This window comes from Osmerus mordax, chromosome 5, assembly GCF_038355195.1.
Source record: "Osmerus mordax isolate fOsmMor3 chromosome 5, fOsmMor3.pri, whole genome shotgun sequence".
Taxonomy (NCBI): Eukaryota; Metazoa; Chordata; class Actinopteri; order Osmeriformes; family Osmeridae; genus Osmerus; species Osmerus mordax.
Window position 1 is genome coordinate 2,854,593 of NC_090054.1, and position 22,035 is coordinate 2,876,627.

General features: G+C 46.5%; 1 protein-coding gene across 2 annotated transcripts in view; it reads right to left on the reverse strand.

Moving 5' to 3' along the window:
* Nucleotides 1–22,035, reverse strand: part of khdrbs2 (KH domain containing, RNA binding, signal transduction associated 2) — a 61,248-nt gene that overhangs the window by 36,448 nt on the left and 2,765 nt on the right. For both annotated transcript variants that reach the window (XM_067236924.1, XM_067236923.1), the window contains exon 2: nucleotides 13,173–13,300. In XM_067236924.1, the coding sequence (XP_067093025.1) occupies nucleotides 13,173–13,300 (128 nt within the window). The remainder of the gene's footprint in view (nucleotides 1–13,172; nucleotides 13,301–22,035) is intronic.

Here is a 22,035-nt window from a genome sequence, read left to right on the forward strand (position 1 = left end):
TGGTAATGAGTGCGGGATACCTCCCCGAAATTTGGAACCAAGGCATTATTACACAAATATTTTAACATGGAGACTGGCTCAATACCACTAATTATAGAGCCATCTGTATAAGTAGCAACATTGAAAAATATTCTGTGGCATTATTAATGCCAGAATACTGACCTTTCTCATTTAACATAAAACCTCAAGCAAAAGCCAAATTGGATTCCTCCCTAAATACAGAACAACATTTGTACATTTATACCCTTGACACCTTAATCAAAAGACACCAAACAAAGTATTTGCCTGTTTCATAGACTTTGAGAGGGAGGGAGGGAGGGAGGGAGGGAGGGAGGGAGGGAGGGAGGGAGGGAGGGAGGGAGGGAGGGAGGGAGGGAGGGAGGGAGGGAGGGAGGGAGGGGAGGCAGCGTGTTAGCAGAAAGAGAAGCTGTCAGTCTGAGAGAGAGACGTGTACAGCACACACAAGCCGGGCAGAGGCAGCACTGGGTGTGTCCCAGACAGAGATCCCTGAACCCTGGGGAGCAGGCAGGGAAAACTACCTCCACCCCCCTCCCTTCATTCTTACTTTGTGTGCTCTTTCTCTTTCTTTCTCTTTCTTTCTTTCTTTCCCTGTTTCCCTGTTTACTCCCTTCCATCCATCCTTCCCTTCTAGCAGGCTGAGGAGGCAGGGGGAGGAGGCTGGGGTAGTCTGGGGGGGGAGGCTGCGGTAGTCTGGGGAGGCAGAGGAGGCTGGGGGAGGCTGGGGAGGATAGGGCAGTCTGGGGGAGGAGGCTAAGGGAGGCTGGGGAGGCTTGGGGAGGCTGGAGGGAGTAAAGGGAGGAGGCTGGGGTGGCTGGGGGAGGAGGCTGGAGGAGGAGGCTGGGAGAGGCTGGGGAGGCTGGAGGGGTTGAAGGGAGGAGGCTGGGAGGCTGGGGAGGTTGGGGGGATGAGGCTGAGGGAGGCTGGGGCAGGCTTGAGGGGTTGAAGGGAGCAGACTGGGGAGGCCGCGGAGGTTGGGGGGATGAGGCTGGGGGTGGCTGGGGAGGCTGGGGGAGGGGGGCTGGGGGAGGCTGGGGGGGTTTAGGGTAGTGTGGTGTGTTTGGGTGTGTGTATGTGCGTGGTTCCAGTGTAGACATATTCAACTGCATTTCAACCATGTCCTTGAGATCCAAAACGTATGAAGGTTACAAGTCCTGCAATTTGAATAAAAGTGAGGGATAAAACCTCTTCTTCAGTGTGCACCATGGTGGCCTCTCCCTGCCTCCTAGCTGCCCTGCTAACAGCAGCTAGGAGCCCAGCCCTGCTTCATCTCTGGAGGGATTAGCACATCTCGGCTTGACTGAAACACTGTTTTACTGGACTGCTGTCCGTTCACTACACGGCTCTCAGCAGCTGGCCTGTTCTCACCAGGAGATGATCTGCTTTTTACAGAAAAGAACAGTGTGGTACAAATGTATATTTCGACACGAGACATGAAGCCATGTTGTGGATCATGTTCTGCTCCATTCCAGGACCATCTACTGTTGTTTTGGTCTTTGTTTCTATTTCTATATACTATATAAATCATAAAAGCCCGGAGAGACACAGTTTAGCAACTGAGACCCAAAGGAAGCCTGTGACACATCAAGAGAACGACAGAGATAGGTTGAAACATGCTTCCACAAAGTTACACTGAAACACTGTTGCTAGGGGGAAGAGGAGCGAGAGTAGGGAAGGGAAGAGGAGGGAGAGGAGGGAAGAGGAGGGAGAGGAGGGAAGAGGAGGGAAGAGGAGGGAGAGGAGGGAAGAGGAGGGAGAGGAGGGAGGGGAGGGAGAGGAGGGAAGAGGAGGGAGAGGAGGGAGAGGAGGGAGAGGAGGGAAGAGGAGGGAGAGGAAGGAAGAGGAGGGACAGGAGGGAGAGGAGGGAAGAGGAAGGAGAGGAGGGAAGAGGAGGGAGAGGAGGGAGAATAGGAAGAGGAGGGAGAGGAGGGAAGAGGAGGGAGAATAGGGAGAGGAGGGAAGAGGAGGGAAGAGGAGGGAGAGGAGGGAAGAGGAGGGAGAGGAGGGAAGAGGAGGGAAGAGGAGGGAGAATAGGGAGAGGAGGGAAGAGGAGGGAGAGGAGGGAGAGGAGCGAAGAGGAGGGAGAGGAGGGAGAGGAGGGAAGAGGAGGGAGAGGAGGGAAGAGGAGGGAAGAGGAGGGAGAGGAAGGAGAGGAAGGAGAGGAGGGAAGATGAGGGAGAGGAGGGAAGGGAAGAGGAGGGAGAGGAGGGAAGGGAAAAGGAGGGAGAGGAGGGAGAGGAGGGAAGAGGAGGGATAGGAGGGAGAGGAGGGAAGGGAAGGGAAGAGGAGAGGAGGGAGAGGAAGAGGAGGGAGAGGAAGAGGAGAGAAGGGAAGAGGAGGGAGAGGAGGAGGAGTAACTGAAAAAGAAAGAGGAGGAGGAGGGAGAGGAGGCATAGATTATTTCAAAACACAACATACAAGACAAAACACACAGCACACAAGGCCAAGAACACACACACAACCCACATACAAGAACACATCCCCCCCATCCAAGAACACCCGCCCCCATACAAGAACACCCCCCCTATACAAGAACACCCCCCCCCCATACAATAACCTTCCCCAATACAATAACCTCCCCCAATACAAGAACACCCCCCCCCATACAAGAACACACACACACCCATACAAGAACACACACCCCCCCATACAAGAACACCCCCCCATACAAGAACACACACAACCCTGTGGTGGAAATTTGGAATACAGTTATAATGTGTGTGTTTTATATATAAGGAATGTGTTTTAAGGGAAGTCTAAAGTTGGTTAAGAAGCTTGATACAGTGAAAGTTGATTCAACTCATTTGGTAGAGATTCCATTTGTAGTTTTATAATACCTAACTAGGAGACGTGAAGTCTAGGGACGGGAAGTCTGGGTTACCTGGGAGAGTTCTTGTCACCTGGGGAGGAAGAGACAGCTGGGAACTGATCAAGCTGCTCTGACCCTTCCTGTTGCATGGGTGGTGTTAATTAAATACTTGTTTGAAGATGCCCACACAAAGGACAGTTGACCATTTGACTGATCAACTTCTGTGGCTTTAGTATCTACTGGTTTGGGGAGAGATGCCACATCAAAGAACTGTGGGACAATTGGTATGGAGATGTATTGTTTCAAACTGTCACTGAGTTGAGTTAGCCAATCACAGAGTTTGCTACATTGATGGATTGACCTTATAGAATGCCATTTGATCTAAAGTTTATATAAGGTAGCGTTTATGATTGTTCTTTATAACTCTTGCGAACGATCTGTGGCTAGCACCTCCTTCGTTAGACTGATCACAAAGTACTTTGTTAAATCTTATGCTAATGTAAAGCTAAATAAATTGAATTGAAACCGCCATCTCTTGACTGTTCAAATCTACACAGTGCCTCTAGAATTCTTCCACAACAACCCCCATACAAGGACAAACACACACACCCCAAACAAGGACACACACCCCAAACAAGGACACACACATCCCATACAGGCCTGTTGTCTGTCCAAGGCCAGCTCCACAGTTGCACAACATAGGATTGTGTCTCAGAAGATGAAGGATAAACTGAATATCAATTAGTTTAAAAAAACATCCCTCAACAGCTATACTATGCACCTCACAGGAGATATGAATATCTTCACTTTTTCTTATATGACACTTATTTGTGGCAACCCCTAACAACTAAAGGGAATATGTGTCTTCTGAATGGAATGAATCATTCATTGTGGGTTGTAAGCGAGTGAGGTTGAAACTATGCTGGGTGAAGTGTCTATTGCTGTTTCCGAGTGACGACCCACAGCAGAACAGCTTGACATCAGCATGAATAATTTAAGCAGAATAATATAAGTCAGAAAGAGAGTTTAAAATACTATAATTGTTATCTGCCCTCAGAAAGTTGTCAGAAGAGGGACAAGAGGACGAACTGAAGGAACGAACCCTCTCACCCTTTAAATCACAGACTGCAGACGCTGCAATCAAGACTCGGATTATGTCACTGTGGCTGATTGCCCTCAAGTGGACAGAGGCTGACTCTAACCTTGAGTCATTGAAAGACAAGCGCTAACATCAGGATGACACGCCGTTTGGCATGTCAAAGAACATCTGAGGTACTTTTGCAAAACTCGTCATGAACATTTGTGATTGCATCGGTGGCACACAAACCTTCCAAGAGCACAAGGTGGGCGGAGACTCATCTTGGCACGTCAGAGAAACGGAAGAGAGCCCACTTACAGCCTCTCTGTCACAATTCAATTCATGCCACTCGGAGGAGGAAAGAGGAAAAAGGCTTTATTTATCTGTACTGCCGCACACGGTAATCTTGTGTAAAACAAAGTCCCAAACAAAACTAAGATACAGTCTTACAGTTACTCAATGTTACTTCCCGGTATCGTGTTGAAGGATTCTGTTGAAGGCTCTTATCGATGTAAAACACCTTTTCTCCCAGTGGGCACTCTGGTGCTTCTCTGCTCCCACTCGGAGGACATTAGATTTCTTTGGCCAGAGACAACAATAGGATTAGTATGTGCAGAGCTGCAAAGGTAAAGGTCACAATAACAAAACCGTGATAAGGCAGGGTTTGTAACACTGGGAGTGCACCTGCTATTGTGTGTGTGTCTGTGTCTATGTGTGTGTATTTGTGTGTATGTGAGTGTGTTTGAGTGTGTTCATATCTGTGTGTGTGTGTGTCTTTGTGTGTATGTGTGAGTGTGTGTCTGTCCGTGTCTGTGTTTATATGAGTGTGTGTGTTTATGTGTATGTGTGTGTCCATGTGTGTTTGCTCTGCTGGAAGCTTAAAGCACAGGGTGCTTTGCAAACACCTCGAAGGCACCTTAAAAGCTAACTCTGGGAGGGATTCAAGGTTAGATAGCTGTAGGGGTGTTTATCAGAGGCCACAGTAAATGCCATTTACAGATAATGTCACATCCTGTTGTATTGGGCAGTACTAGGAGTGTGTGTTAGGAAAATGGAAAAAGGATGGAATATTACAGGACTGTGTGTGTGTTTGTGTATGTGTGTGTGCGTGTGCATTCTTCTCTGCATGACCACAGAAAAAGATTACAAATTATTTGAGAAAAAAAGGCTGTTAAACGAATGCTGAACACATAATAATCAATTTCATTCCTGGGGCTTATTTGATGTGAATCAATTACATTTCATTAAGACAGCACAGGGCAATATAAACAAAATCAAGTCAAGCAACCAAATAAACACGATAATCATTTAAATTAGGTCTAGGGGTGGGGTACTATCCGATTATCCTTGTCTAGGTACAGGTCTGCCTGCATCTTTATTTAAATCAGCTATATTCAGTGTTCAAGAAATTGCTGAATATTTGGCCATCTCGCAAGATTGGCACCATGGTTACGGGACGTGATGTTTTGGTGGGATGTTTTTGAGATTGTCACAGTTTCTTCCAGCGAGTGTTAAAAGCTTAAAGCCTCCATCTGTGTCAGTAAAACCAGGGGAAGGGAGGTGGAATCTGGTGGGCAGGATTCAAAGGGCGAGAAAAACACAAATAAACCGAACTTCCAGATGGGCCTCTCAGGGACCCTGCAACAAAAGACTTGTCAGTCTGACGAAGAGGGTGAGGAGGAAGCTAGCAGCGAGAGCACTGCATCAGCAGACAGATCAAATTAGCCCTATAAACCTGAGTTGCTTGTAAAATGGGGAGACATGTTTTTGTTTTGATTCCCTTTTCTTTCCCCAAACTGTTATGATGTGGGTGCATGTCACAAACGTTCAATTATATCCTTCACCGAGAAAGGAAAATAACTCAAAGACCAGATTTTCTTGTTTTGAGTGGGCCACTGCCTGAAATATTGTATCACAATCTAACTCTCCCGATCAAGTCATGGTATGGAGCTACCGTATGAACAGCGTAAGAAGGTTCTGCAGCACTGCGCAGGCTTGGGCCGATTATAGCTGACAGGGCAACTCCTCAACAGGATGTTTCTGGACTGTCTTCGTGTTTTTAATGATCAGTCCCTTTGGAACCCTGACAGAGCCTGCTTACTTTGCAGAGAGCCAGCACTATTAGACACTGACTTTTTTTCTGCTTATTCATAACAATGCCCCCGTTCTGGATTTGCTGTTAGACAGATCAGTAAATATGTTTATCTGGTGGAACATAACTGACGCCTCACCTGCAACAGAAACACAAGGGCCCAGAAGGGGAACTCTTTGAGGGTTGCCTGTGGCTGCAGTGGGTTTGAGGGTTGATGTAAGCTGTCTAGGGAGGGCTGTAGATACACAGTCCAGTAAAGACGACAGTATTTGTGCTGTATTGAGCTGTTACGTTACATAGAAACAAGAAAGCAGACTTCTGTGCTATGTCGATGCTGGTACTAGACAAGCATCGACAAGATATGACATGGATCAAGCCCAAACACAGCAGACTGGACCAGACCAGACCAGAGAGAACCTGACCAGATGAGCCAGATCAGACCAGAGAAGCCCAACCTAGCCCAGCCTAGTTTAGCCCAGACCAGACCAGTACAGACCTGACCAGTATAGGCCAGACCAGACTAGACCAGCATAGACCAGACCCAAAGTGACCAGACCAGGCCAGACCACTACAGACCAAACCAAAACTGACCAGACCAGTACAGATGAGACCAGACCAGACCACTCTGAGGATATGCTGCCCATCAGTAAGATGTCAGATCTCCTTCCAGTTGGCCTCCTGGAACTCTTCCCCCTTCAGGCGCACACATACTCTCAGGCATCCGAAGGCTCAGATCAAAGCACACTTCTATCTGGACAGAGATGACAGCATGTCATAAACCACTTGGTTTTGAGTCCTGAGGTAATTACAGCAACACACACTCTTAAGGCTGATCAGTACCCCTCCCCTTCCCCTCCCGCCCTAACTCCTCCTGAGTCTCTCTCTCTCTCTCTCTCTCTCTCTCTCTCTCTCTCTCTCTCTCTCTCTCTCTCTCTCTCTCTCTCTCTCACACACAGTACACACACAAACAGTGCGTGCACAGACTGTGTGTGTGTGTGTATACATGCGGTGTATTTTCATGTGCACGTTGCCAGGGAAACACACATTGAAGACATGTTGATGTTCTACGTTGCGACCTCCATCTGTCCTAGCTCTCTGTATGGAGCAGCAGCAGCCTGATGAGGACTACCAGCAGCCTGGGACCTGATGAGGACTACCAGCAGACCTGATGAGGACTACCAGCAGCCTGGGACCTGATGAGGACTACCAGCAGACCTGATGAGGACTACCAGCAGCCTGGAACGATGAGGACTACCAGCAGACCTGATGAGGACTACCAGCAGACCTGATGAGGACTACCAGCAGACCTGATGAGGACTACCAGCAGCCTGGGACCTGATGAGGACTACCAGCAGACCTGATGAGGACTACCAGCAGACCTGATGAGGACTACCAGCAGCCTTGGACCTGATGAGGACTACCAGCAGACCTGATGAGGACTACCAGCAGCCTGGAACGATGAGGACTACCAGCAGCCTGGGACCTGATGAGGACTACCTGCAGCCTGGGACGATGCGGACTACAGAGGACTATGATAAGGACTACGATAGGGACTATAGGGGAGTACTGGGTTGGGCACTATATAACACAACATTTTGTGAGCCCCATAACAACTGAGTAATAATAATAATAATGCCTTTTATTTATAATGTGCTTTTCTTGCACCACTAGACTGAATAAACAGCAACCACCATGCCAACAAACTAAAAAGACAAAACATAAAATTTCTAACATACAGCAGAAACCACACATAACAACTCAAATAAAAAATGATTCAAAGTCAACCTTAAACAAGGTATTGGCATTTCTAATCGTAAAAGGAAGAGTGTTCCATAGCTCAGGGCCACTGAAAGAGAAAGCTCTTTCCCCCATAGATTTAAGATTGAAGGAAGGCTGCTGAAGTGCAAATAAATTGGCAGAGCGGATAGAACAGGAGAGGGTGTGCGGTGCAACAAGATTGCAAAGATACTCTGGTGCAATCCCATGAACTGCTTAGTGGAGGAGTTGTTTGGAGTAGTCAAGAAACCTCTCTTCTCGACAGCACAGACATGGGTCTGTTCCTTGAAGAGGGCGTTTATTGCCTGACTTAAGCTTCTCTCTCTGATGTGTCCAGGTCCTAGTCATGCAGCAAGAACCCTCTGGATGCTTTTCATGAAAAGAGGTTCTTGAAAGTCTGTTGACAGTCTCTTTGACTGTCTACTTTGGATAATTAGGACTGAATACTACATAGCAGTAGCCTGACATTGTCATACTCTGACACCGTTCCGTTGGGCTGTGAGTATGGGGCGTGTTTCAACCGAACCCGGACAAAAAATGTCTCTTTGCTCAATTGGATAGACCTACAACCAATCAGAGCAACGTAGTAGGTGTAGTAGTAGTCAGGTGGCTTAACGGTTAGAGAATCGGGCTAGTAACCAGAAGGTCGCTGGTTGGATTCCCGGCCGTGCCACATGACGTTGTGTCATTGGGCAAGGCACTTCACCCTACTTGCCTTGGGGGAATGTCCCTGTATTTACTGTAAGTCGCTCTGGATAAGAGTGTCTGCTAAATGTAAATGTAATGTAATATTGTTTGTTGAAAATTAATTCAACCCAAGCGCTCTTTGGTGATGTGGTTGATTACGTTACTGTTGATCATCTGTCCTTCGTCGTATAAAGCCCGCCCTGACAATTTGATTGGTCCGAACAGCTCTTGTTCGGACATAGTTTTTCATAGAGATATTCACTAACCTTTTATTGGATGGCTTCGTAGCAGTGCAACTACAGACCAATAACATTAGTTACAAAAACTTAAGAATATAAACAATAGACTAATGCTCTAGTGGCTACAGACATTGCAGTTGCCTGTGTCGCTTTTCTACCTGGTTATATATTAGATTTAAGTTTGAAATTTACCTCAAATAAATAGCTTATTTATAGCATGAAATTATGGAATCCACGATGAATCGTGAACTGAGAGCCTTTATACAACAGCGCTGACAATTAAAGTCCATTTACTTGAAAGTGGCCCATGTATTTTTCTATGTGCTCCCCCACAGACCTAACCTGGAGCAGGCTGGGAGAGGTGCTTCCCTGCCTGCTTCACATCTACTTCAGTTCGCTTCATTTGGAAGTGACAGCCAACAGTTCACAAGACTATAATCTACATCTGCTGTCAACACTAAACACTGTGCTGCATTACAATTATGTGGAATTAAAAGACAACATTGAACACTATACTGTATGAAAATGAAGTGTAGGATACTGGACAGGAATCTGGGTGTGGCGCACACAATGAAAAAGGATAATCATTTTCTGGCTGTTTTCCCTGGAACAGCTGGAGTGCAGAGATGGAGAGATGGAGTAGGGGTGGTTGGGGTACACCGTGCAAAATGTTAGTGAACCCAGGTTTTTATGGAACAGGCAGATGCATCAGAGAGCCAGTGGGTCTACAGCTGGAGGCAGGGTCTTCAACAGTACACTTAAAGAAGACTCGGTCCCCTCTATAAAGTCATTTTAGTGATTCAATCGTGATGCACTTATTTCTGTACAGCAGTTTAAACTGATACTGAAGCCATGACTGAATACCATGATGAATTAATTCGCTTTAAGGATCAGTATCAACATAATTAAACAAATTCTCCTTCCAGTCCATGTGAAAATGGCGCCTACGCAATCTGCATGGCTCCCTTCCTCTGGTCCTGAAGGCAGGAGATGGGAACCTGTCAATTAACTGCATGTTGAGCCCATTCTCTGGGAAACCCTCAGAATTGGATGGGAGGTTCAGACAAACTCACCAAAAGGGAACATTGTAGTGACTGTTTTGGATTTTATTCATTTATTTTCTCTTTGTGCACGGCGCCAGGCCCTGTCAACAATTTGACAGGGCCTTCAAGTTTGTCTTTAAAGTATGTCAATTACCCAGAGCCAATATCTCTAGATAACCGTTGTCAACAGTGAAGACAGCTACGGAATCACCCACTGTGCTAATCGATGACCCAAGTCAACCTTCATGGAATTTACAGAACAATAAAAATCTATTAGCGGACTTTTTTTTTTCAGCCTTTAGTGAGTGCAGCAGACAATCAAGGACCAGAAGCTTACATTTCTAACAGCATTACAGTGGTTAGTAAAGGCCAGTAAGGTAAGGAATTGTCTGTAATTGATCAGGTACGATGCAACAACTCAACAACAGTATTGAATCACTACACAGAAGACAGTGTGGCAGCCACAACAACATCACATAGTAGGTATAACATTGTAACATTACACAGGTGCTGTCTGTCTTAATTACAAACTCTGTAGATAACATTCAAGCCGACACTCTTTACTCTAAGGGAAAAAGCCAGGTACATCCATATAAACCCACCTCAGAAATAGGTGACTGTTGAATAACTGACTGTAACTCAATCAGTCAAAATGTCTCTGTGGACAGCTTCCAAAAATACAGCGAGACAGAGATCAGAAAGTAGGAGGGGGGGGTGAGTGAGGGAGGGGGAGGACAGAGAAGAACAGCATGTGCTGCTTCATGCAAATGTGCAAATTAAAATCAACCCACTTTAATGAGAACATCAAAGACACAGGGAGCTACAGGACTGGAGCTGAGGCAGAGAGAGAGAGACAGAGAGAGAGACTGAAATACTGAGAGACAGAGAGACAGAGAATGAAAGAGAGAGAGAGAGAGACAGGGGAGAAAGAGAATGAGAGAGAGAGAGAAACGGGGGCGAGAGAGAATGAGAGTGACAGCAACCCGTCCTGAGAGACAGGCAGACTGACTCTCCTGGCTTTCCAAGAGCACTGAGTCTGAGTCCATAATAACACAGGGATCCAGCCAGTACTCCCTACTCAAGACTTAATTACTTTCTGCTATCAGCCTGGAGATTAGATCCACACGACAGGCCAACCTGACACCCATCATCACGGGTCTGTGTGTTCGCACTGTGAAGGACTTGACATTTATGTAGGAGCTGATTCAGACACAATGTCAATGGATCCAGACCTATTACATCCTGTTACATTCTATTACGTCTACATGCAGAACTGAAGCTTACAGCGTTTACAGTCTTAGTAAACATATTAATATGATACGATAACGATAATTCAAAGAAAAAAGTGTAAAGAGAATCATGTAGGTAACATCTAATAATTTTTATAATCTTTCAGGTTTTGTTCCACCCTGAAATACAGTCTGTTTAACTGCCACTCTATAGCTTAGTGGTCAGAGCATCTGACTGCAGATCCAGATGTTTGGTTTCCAGTCCCCCCATACTTTGTGTTGCTTTGGATAATGGGGGTCTGACAAACAAATATATTATTATTACTATTTCTCTGATTAAAATAGCAAGGTACTATGGGTGTTTTTTAAGGTCCTATTCAAGCACAAGCACAAACAGTGGCATCTCATTTGAATGAATAAATGAGGATGGTGAGTGGTATGAAATCCTCTGTACTTGTCGGAGCTGGCTCTGACTCAGGGACCATCCAGGCACGGCCAGCAAGAAGCAGCAATTAGCAGCACAGTGAATCCACACTTGAACCATGACTTCAAACTGGATGACGCAGCAGAATCTCACCTCAGCAGGGATGCTCTGATGGCTGCTTCTCTGTTTAAGGGTCAGCACCCCCCCCCCTCCCACACACACACACTGCCCCGGCCACCATGACCCCCACCCCTCCTCCCCCCTTGCCGTCCGTCAGTCCTGCACCTGCCAATTAGCCTGAGCAGAGCAGGACCTCCTCATCCAGGACAGGAGAATGTCAGGATCTCTCTCTCTGTCTCTCTCTCTCTCTCTCTCTCTCTCTCTCTCTCTCTCTCTCTCTCTCTCTCTCTCTCTCTCCCTCTCCCTCTGCCTCTCTCTCCCTCTCACCCTTTCCCTCTCTCTCCATCCCTCCCTTTCTCCCTCTCTCTTTCTCCTTATCTGTCTCTCTCTTTTCTTCAACCTGTCCTATCAACCTCTCCAGTTCTGTCATTCTCTCTGTCTGTCTTCTCTCTCCGTTACTTATCTCCCCATCTCTCCCCATCCCTCCCTCCCTCCCTCTCTCCCTCTCCCTCTCCCCGTCTCTCTCTCTCTCCCTCTCCCCATCTCTCTTCCTCTCTCGCTCCTCTTGCCTCCATCTCTCTGCTGAGCGATGACAGTTCCGATGTAGGCGGCAGAGGCACCCAGCTAGTCAGACACAGCCAATCACAAGCCCTACATGTTTGTAACCCAATCACAAGCCCTACATGCTTCTAACCCAATCGCAAGCCCTACATGCTTCTAACCCAATCACAAGCCCTACATGCTTCTAACTCCTTAATGAAATCATTATCACTATTAAATAAGTAAGGGATAGTGCCCGACGAGGTGTACAATATCATCTTATAATGGACATATTGGTCACTTGCCATATTTTTAAATAGAAATCTAACGTTAGCCAACGCTGAATTTCTAGTCCGCACAGAGAATTTGGCTACAGACACAGAAACAGCATGTCCGGAGGAAAGCTCATTGTGGGAACGGCTCGTAGTGCCTGTAATTCTGCACCAAGGCTGAATTTCGGGAAATAAACTTCAGATACAGTATTAGGGGACCACTAAGGCCTATATAAAGGCATTCAAAAACAGCATGTCATGGGATCTTTAAAGTCTTTCAAAATTGTAAACGGAGGCTTTGACTACGTCCCTGTTGTTATGGTTACTTATTTCAGACACTTTGGACAGGCGCATACTATGTAGCCAGCGCAATCATTTAGAAAAGTGAACAGACAGTTTTGCTGGAACTACTTAGCGGACTTAACGGACACCCCTGCAGCCAATCAGAATCGAGGATTCACCCAGACCATGGTATAATAACACACACCGACGCTCTGAGATGTGATGAGGTGCCGGAGCGCCTGCCTGATATTCCAGAGAGAGGTGTAGAGGTAGGGTAATGGTGAAGGTGTCTGAGGTGGGTGACTCATTTGCAAGTGCAGAGCAGGTGCTCAGAACGTCAAGCCAGGGTGTGGACGTCACAATGCTGACAGATCTTAGTCAGGTCTGCTTGGTGTTCCCCGCCACCCTGTTCATCGTGCCTGTAACGAGCAGGTAGATTGATAGATTGATTGATTGGTTTCTTGCTCGGGAATTGGTAGATTGATTCATTTGTTGAGGGACTTGTTGATTGATTCAATGATAGATGAGAAGCTGAGCAGTGACCCTAGCTGAGGCGACCTTACCTTGGGGTACTGCTGAACTGGGATGAGGACTCTCTCTGACAGCTTGATATTTTTGTTGCTGATGATATCCAGGTACTTCTTCACATCTCCATCCTTCCTCAGTTCGTCCCCCTCATACTTATCAATTTCTGAAAGAGAAAGACCAAACAAATCTGGGATCTGTATTTATAGAAAACAAATGTCTGTTTTCAATTACCATAATCAATACAGAAGAGTAATTAACCAAATTTTTATAATGGGGTTATAATTACTGAGTAATAAATACATTATTATCTTCACACTAAGCGTGATAGTGACGTAGGAGAAAGATGACAGTTCCCTGTGAAGGTAAGTTCCCAGTAATGAACATAGCAATGCTACCTGTGGCTACCAACACAAAACACTTCACAATTACAGTTTTTCTGAATTGCTAAAACACTAAAACCCATTGGCTGAACAAAGTTCTCAGTTGCCTGAACTCATGTAGCTAATTGTGCAGTCTGTTGTCAATACCTTAAACCATTTCACATGGTAAAACACAATTTGCAGATCTCACATAGACTTTTCAGCAAAACTCTAAACACATTCTCATTCTCAAAACACATTCTGCACTCTAATGCACATGTCATCCATACTGGTAAACACAAATGGCAACAATCAAATACAAATAGAGAAAACATGTCATTGACAAAACACAACCACTCAAAATTGATTTCACTTGTTTCAAATGATGTGACACAACCAATATAAGCCAGTTCAGAGAGCAAACAGGTTGTTGAAGGTGGTAAAATATTGCTTGTGATGTCGACAAAGTGCTCTGGCCTGACCCAGCCCAAAGACAAGAAGAAGCACATTGATCACATGTTTACTCCTTAGATTGTTGTCCCTTTTACTGTAGTATTGTATACTGTAGTACAGTGCATTGTAGGCTGTATAATGTACAATGAACACATTGTATGGCCCTGAACATTGTGCTTTCCATTTGTTACAGTAACAGTACTGACTGCTCAATAGATTTTGACTGGTTGCAGGTTCATATCAACAAAGAACAAGAGTGAGTTGGGAGTAGTGAGATGCAGGGTACAGTACTGTATAGGGGTACAAGGAGGAGAAAGAACAAAAAAATTGCAAAGAGCAAAGCAGAGTAGTAATTTCTGATACATTTTGAGCTACTATGATAGAACATGTTGTCGTTCATCAAAAGACAATGACGGATAAATATGAAATTTGTTTTGAGGTTACGTAAAAATGATCTTCTCCTTGAGAACTATATGTTTTGAACAATGTGTTTTCAATTTTTTTGTGTATTGTTTACTGACTGCTTGATAGTGTATATCATTTTGATCACTTTGTTTATGATTTGAGAGCAGTGTTTGATTTTTAGCACAGGTAAATCTGTTTTGAGGCGAAAGCTTGATTTTGAGCACAGGTAAAACTGTTTTGAGGCGAAAGTTTCATTTTGCAAGAGGATTCAGAGGTTTTGTAAATAGTGCTTGAAGATGAGGTTTTGTGTTTAAAGTTTTGAGAAAATGGGTGACTGTTTCAAGAATGTGTTTTAGCAATTGTGAAAAACTGTAAACAATTTGAACACGCTCCATACGGAACACACCCTCCCCCCACAGGCATCATCATTCTGTCTCTGTGACCTGACCTGACGGTCTACGCATGCCGTCCTGTCTGTCAGAGACGGAGGCGCTACAGAGCTGCCACTCTGAGCAGTCATTTCCTGCCTGATGAATTTTATAGCACTTGTGAGGATTGAGTGAGACGCTCCGAGCCAGGAGCCATTAAGAAGGCTTGAGATGAAGCTGTCACCTGGGTTCCTGGGGGGGGGGGGGGGGGGGGGGGGGGGGGGGTTCGCTGTCACAGGCAAATTAATACTCAGCAGAAGTAGTAGGGATGAACCTGCACCACTCCTGTAGAACAATACATTAGAGACACAGAAAGAGAGACAGAGAGAGTGAGAGAGAGACAGAGAAACAGAGAGAGAGAGAGAGGGAGAGAGACAGAGACAGACAAAAAGAGAGAAAGGGAGAAAGAGTGGGAGAGAGAGAAGGAGGGAGAGAGAGAGAGAGAGAGAGAGAGAGAGAGAGAGAGAGAGAGAGCGAGAGAGAGAGGGAGAGAGAGAGACAGAGAGAAAGAAAGGGGAGAGAGACAGACAGAGAGAGACAAAGAGAGAAAGGGAGATAGAGTGGGAGAGAGAGAAAGAGAGAGAGAGAGGGAGAGAGAGAAGGAGAGAGAGAGAGGGAGAGAGAGAGACAGAGAGAAAATGGAGAGAAACAGAGAGAGTGGGAGAGAGAGGAGAGAGAGACAAAGAAGCTGCTCTTGTAATCTATCACTCTCCCCTGCTCGTTTCTCTTTTCCCCTCCTCTCATCTTCCCTCCTCTTTTCTCTTCTCTCCCCTCCTCTACTTTTCCTTCCTCTTCCCTCACGCTTCCTCTCTTGTCCTCTCGTCCTCCCTCCTCTCTCATCCTCCCTCCTCTCTCATCCTCCCTCCTCTCTCATCCTCCCTCCTCTCTCATCCTCCCTCCTCTCTCGTCCTCCCTCCTCTCTCATCCTCCCTCCTCTCTCATCCTCCCGCCTTTCTCATCCTCCCTCCTCTCTTCAGCCCCGAAGCAGCAGCTAAGTCGTCAACAGCAGACGAGGGATTTGATCCTATCACCATCGTGAGGTCGTAGACTGTATGAATGTGGCAGCATCAGCCTTAACTACCGGCCCACCAGGCTCAGCCCGGCTCAGTCCAATCCTAACACCCAAATGAGTTCCGTCGCCGAGGCACGTCTGTGTGGTACTTCACACTTTCCCTAAAGCCTTTCCATTTGCACCGGGCAAATTGGCATAAATATAACATTGCATGAATCCTGCGGGCAGGGCGGAGCCAGGATCTCTGCGGATCCCGAGCATAGCGTGCCTCGGTGACCATGCATCGCTCTCCGTTAGCTGGACTGAGGAGTATAAATTGCTTTTTGAAGGGAAGAGGGTAGAGGGAGGGGGTGGGTTAAGTGCTTGGACATGGTGCATCCAGTGAAACGACGAAACCGAGCCCCACAAAGTCTGAAATGTTGGCTGCAGATCAGTCTGTGTTGTTCTGTGTGGAGGACAGAGCGGCGAGGCTGGAATAACCAGCTCATTATCTTCTGGTTCGCACTCCCTAGTTTCAGCTCTTTGGGACTTTTAAATGGCTTCATATCACTTTTGGAATATTGGATATTTTGGCTTGATTATCAAAGATAATTAAACTGCTCCAATTCTTCATGGCGTAGTCCCATTCCAGTCCTCAGCGGCCGCTTCCAAAGAGCGTAACCAACATGCCGGGGAGGTGGAATGTACCTGTGTTCCAGTAGGTTTGGACGAACACTGTCAGGGAATGCAGAGAGAGAGTGGCTTTCCTCCCAAACAGAGGCTCAGTAATGTGCTCATTCAGCTGTGGGGGACATTTCTCAGCAGATTGAGTTGCACGGCCCACTTTCAGATGACAATCTGTTTGATTGTGTCAGCAGAGCGGGGCTGATGATTGGAACAGGAACAAACCCCCAAACCTTTTCTTTTGTACCCGCCCCTCTCAGCTGACAGGGACAAAAGCAGCTAAACTAAACCGAGCCGGAAATCAGAAACATGTCGAGGACGTCTCTCACTGTGAGAAGTCCTCTTAATAAAGAATGGGGTTTGAGAAGCACCAGTCAGACAGGCAGCGGGAGCGAAGCAAGACTCATCTTCTACAAACAGACCGCAGCTCTCTCACGCTGGAGAGAGACGTGGGGCTTTCTAGCAGCGACTTCTATTTCGGGTCGGCTTTGCTTTTTCTAAGGCGCCGCTCAAATCTGTGACAACTCCAAACGTACCGGGGAACCACAGAGGAGAATTTCCACACAGAAATGCTAATGTGCTAAAGTTAGTCTCGGTGAAAAAAAAGACGGCAAAAAGAACTTCAAACCTCCTCTAGCTGCACTTCTCAACACTCTCCCGCGCCACACTAAGAGAGGCTGGCACGAGGAAAGCAGAGACTCATCTACTTGCCAACCTTCGGAGACCCTGAATACCGGAAGCTAAGGCTAAGTGAAATCTGGATGCTCCCAGACCCCTCCCATGCATGGCCTTGCTTGCACCCAGACTGCTTAGCTACCCCCTGGTTAAACCATGGGGGGGACCTCGGTGACCCCACGACCCCAGACATCTGCTGACTGCATATGCACCGTCTGGCTCCCTGACACCTGCCTTCTCCCGAGCGCTGGCGAAAGTAGCGCATGACCCCTGGCCAACAGCGGGGCTCGGAAATGAAACTTTTGCATCTCGAGAAGCTGGAACAGCCTTGGGATCCGTCTGGATGGGGAAAGCAGAGCAAGGGAGAGGAGAAAGAGGCTTGGAGGAGTCTTTGGGTTTGTTTGATTCGTAGTTCTGGATCCTCCTCTCACCATGTGTTCAGTGAGTTAAAAACCGCCGACAAGCAAGTCTCGTTTAGAAAGAAAGCGCTTGTGATTTGGAGACACTAATCTGTCAGCAGTGCAACAACAAAAGGGATGGCCATGCAGTTTCTGACAGCTTTGTAAGGAAATATCCTCTCTTCTGTTTAAAAGCTGCAAATGTGTCAATTTCGCTTTCAGTTTTCCTGTCTTCTCCCTGTGCTTTTGTCCCCCGCCTATCTTTTCTTCTCACTTCCCACCTCTTGCTCTCTCTCTCTCTCTCTCTCTCTCTCTTTCCCTCTCTCTTTCCTTCTTTTTCTCTCTCACACTGTCCCTGAATATATATCTGACTCTCTTTACCCCCTCTCTTCCACCGTGAATGTGTTTGGCTAATATCCATTTCGGTGAACTGCGAGTGAGTGCACCTTTCTTTGTTTGAATGTGCTGCATGGAAAAGTGCTTTGTCTTGTCTGGATCTCACCTCCTCCGCAGGAGACGACTTCTATCATAGTCGGTTGTCTTTGGGCACATTACTGAATCGATGTAATTGACCCCGGGAGAATAGTCTTCATACCAGGGCTAATGCATCACATCCCAGGAAGGCTTGGTGATACTGCAGGCCCCAATTTGCAGGAGGATTTACTGCTGAGGTGCGGGAAAGTACACGCCACCATGCCAAGGAAGAGATCACTGAATATCCACATAGTACAGCTTAGGACACACAAGTGCTAAGTTTTGGGGATGGGTTCACAATAAGACTTCTGTTACTGACAGACAGACAGACAGACAGACAGACGGACAGGGGGACAGGGGGACAGACAGGGGGACAGAACCTTGCAGATGCAAAGCCAAGCCTAGCGATCCAATCTGCATGGCCGCCTGAACCACCTTTGCGGCACAGACATAGCTGTCCCTACTTCCCCTTTAAAAAGGAGACCATAATGAAGCTGCTGAATGTTGTGGAGTGTTGCAGCACAGATGCCTTCTCAGTGGGGAACAGGGCAACAGCAGAGCTGGATCCTGACAGACATTAATCAGGTCTGAGCAGAGGAGATCTTCAGGGGAGCTTCACAAAGCAGCATGTTAGGAAGGCGCCTCCTTCCTTACCTGAAATCTACACTGCAGGTGTTCAAAACAAGTTTTGTGGTACAGAATCTTCTAAACTAGGAATGTTTTTGATACAAACATTGCCGGATCCCATGTATCCCAATGGGATGGTGTTCCAATGCACATGAGTCGTTTTAGCGTACGGCTAATTTAAAGATGAGAATTCCATGATTTGCTTCTCAGTACATTATATGTGTGTGAAATGAGATGCTGAAAGCATGTGCAAAGCTCTAAAACCTTGTCTCACTGAAATGTGGAGTTGGACCGTTGAACAGTTTCTCACACATTTTCAGCTCAGGTTTTGTTTAGGCGGGGAAAAACCCAACCTATCTATGTCACAGCCACCTATCTATGTCACAGCCACCTATCTACGTCACAGCCACATATCTATGTCAGATCACAGACAGTTTATATAACCTGCATTCTGTTACTCAGTTGGTACGATGCAAAGACAAAGTAATTAACACATAAAACACTCAGAGACTGCAGGTAGGACTGTTCTGATATCTTTAGCTAGTGTTGCTGTTGTTGCTAAATTCTATAAATTCGAGGGGGCGGAACTTTAGAACCTTCAGGCGACACGCCCCCCCCAGTCTCAAGCAGAGAAGACTGCTGATTTTCTCACAATTTCAAAGCCTAATTTAACATACTTGTCTGATTTAACAACACATTCTTCTGTGGTGTGATGAACTTAAACTAATTTTCAATTCCACTTTAAAGCATCATTAAGAGAAGGATTCGACAAAGAATACAAAACAGCGTTGAATCAAATCAGACTATTGGACATTTCAGAACTGTTTCTTTTCCCTCTTTCCCAGAGAACAGAGTTTCCTTAATCTTACAGTTAGAAGATTCCTTAATGGAACCATAGCCTGGGGGTTGAGTCCTAGAATGGGTGACGTGGAAGAATATGCAGCAGTCAGTCTGAATTACACCACCAAGCCCAGTTCAACTGCTACACAGCAACACACTAGGGCCGTACCAAGTCCCAAACACCCTGCTGTAGATAACATAGCTCAGGGCAACACACCAGGCCAGTGTCATCCATAAGATAAAAACAGGAACTGGAAGAACTCCGAAATACTACGATGTAGTGAAAGCCACATGCTACTATCAAAACTGACATGCACAATTCCGATGCAAACCACACAGGGCCAGGAACCCCAACCTGACAGAAGCAGAGCAGGCTGGTCCAACAGCCTCCAAAAGCCACCACACCCCAGCCCTCTGCAAATGGTCCTCCTGACAGCGCTGAATCCCTCAAGAGAACTATGATAGTGTTTGAATAAAAGCAATGCTGCGTATTAATCAGATGGCCGAGCTGGAGACTGCTGGCAGGTCCAGATGCTGTGGAAACAGACCTCTCCACCGCTGTGATAGCAGCCCAGCCAGATGACTCAGCTCTGGGTAAATGTTGGCATCGGAGCGCTCAGCGGCAGATGAGCTCATCTGCATCACAATTAGCCAGCGGAGCAGGACTGTCAGGTGTTTCATCAACACGTACAGCCAGGGGGGGGGGGGGTTCACAGGGGGGGGGGCACGGGGGGGGGGAGAACAGGGGGGGGAGAGGCACAAGGGGGGGACACACACCCTCCAAAGTTCTCCTCTCAGGAAACTCAGAGAAAACTTAGAGCGGAGGGGGGGGGGGGGGTCAAGACACAGCCTGCCTAACACTAACACTCTCAGGACAGGGAGTGCTGATGGACCGTCGGTGGTGGGGTTGTATACAGCAATAGTCTCGTGTTAGCACAGGAGGACAAGTATACAACCAAACACCTTCGGAGCCTGCTCTGCTAAGAGGGAAACTCGGCCTGGAGATGTGGTTGACCCCTCAATTACAATCATGCTCTCCAGTGCAATCATCGGCCTGTTGTGTTCACCGGAGCCTGGAGAGGCTTGTTATGGTGGCAGTTGTTGTCACTACTTTATTAGCCTAACTGAGGGTCAAGCAGCTCTCTGTTTTTATCATCGGCGCTGCTGTGAAACCTTAGAGGGGAAATCACACCAGAGGTCCAACCTGTTTCCCCACACAAACTCTGTGTTTCCACGGACACAGAGGTGTTGCAATCAATCGTAACTACAGTAACCATAAAAGGTGTCAATTCAATCCTACCCTCCCTCCGGTTACAAAAATGACAACAAAACTAAACTAATTCCCTGCTGCTGATCTCCATAATAGGTTTCAACTATACCACTAGCAACAACACTCAAGTTAATACTGTAGCACATGAGCACAATCACATTCTATTTATTTATGTATTAAAGTTCTATTTATCTATGTATTAAATCCATCTGACTCTCGTAGGCGTTCTGATGGCTGAGCAGTGAGGGAGTCGGGCTAGTAATCTGAAGGTTGCCAGTTCGATATCCGGCCGTGTCAAATGACGTTGTGTCCTTGGGAAAGGCGCTTCACCCTACTTGCTTCGGGGGGAATGTCCCTGTACTTACTGTAAGTCGCTCTGGATAAGAGCGTCTGCTAAATGACTAAATGTAAGTTGCATGCGTCTTAATTATTCTCTTGATAAGGAATTCTAACAAGGTGTTGTTAGCTATTTGTGTACCCGGCAACGCAAGGCCAAGGAGCATTCTGTTGTGTGTGTGTAGGGCTAAAGACAGTCTTCCCTCAAACAGATGTTTAGCTATCAGGATGTCCTTATGCGGCAAACTTGAACACCTATTAAAGATGTTGGTTTAACTACCTCACATCCGGTTCTCTACCTTGAACACCCATTAAAGATGTTGGTTTAACTACCTCACATCCGGCTCTCTACCTTGAACACCCATTAAAGATGTTGGTTTAACTACCTCACATCCGGCTCTCTACCTTGAACACCCATTAAAGATGTTGGTTTAACTACCTCACATCCGGCTCTCTACCTTGAACACCCAATAAAGATGTTGGTTTAACTACCTCACATCCAGCTCTCTACCTTGAACACCCATTAAAGATGTTGATTTAACTACATCACATCCGGTTTGACAGGCTAGGGGAACTCATATGTTAAATAACCTCCTAAAGTGAAATGTTCATGTCATGGGACCTTTAAGTACCTAACATCCGGTTCTCTACCTTGGTAGGCACCCAGGGATAAAGAAAGATCATGGTTGGTAATTTTTTCCTGATTGAGTTACAATGAACCCAGGCATGATTCTGCGCAGGAAAACCTTTTCCTGCGTTTATGAATATTTAGTGTTTCTGTGAAGGGAAGACACACGGTGAACACCATGACTGTCCAACCTCAGGCTATTCACAACTCAAATTCACACAGGTCGAGAAATACGTAAATACGTGAATTTGGACGGTACTTACCATAGAATGCTCTTTCTCCTTCAAGTGGACACACTATCTCTCCTCTCTACTTCTTTCTTTCTCTTTC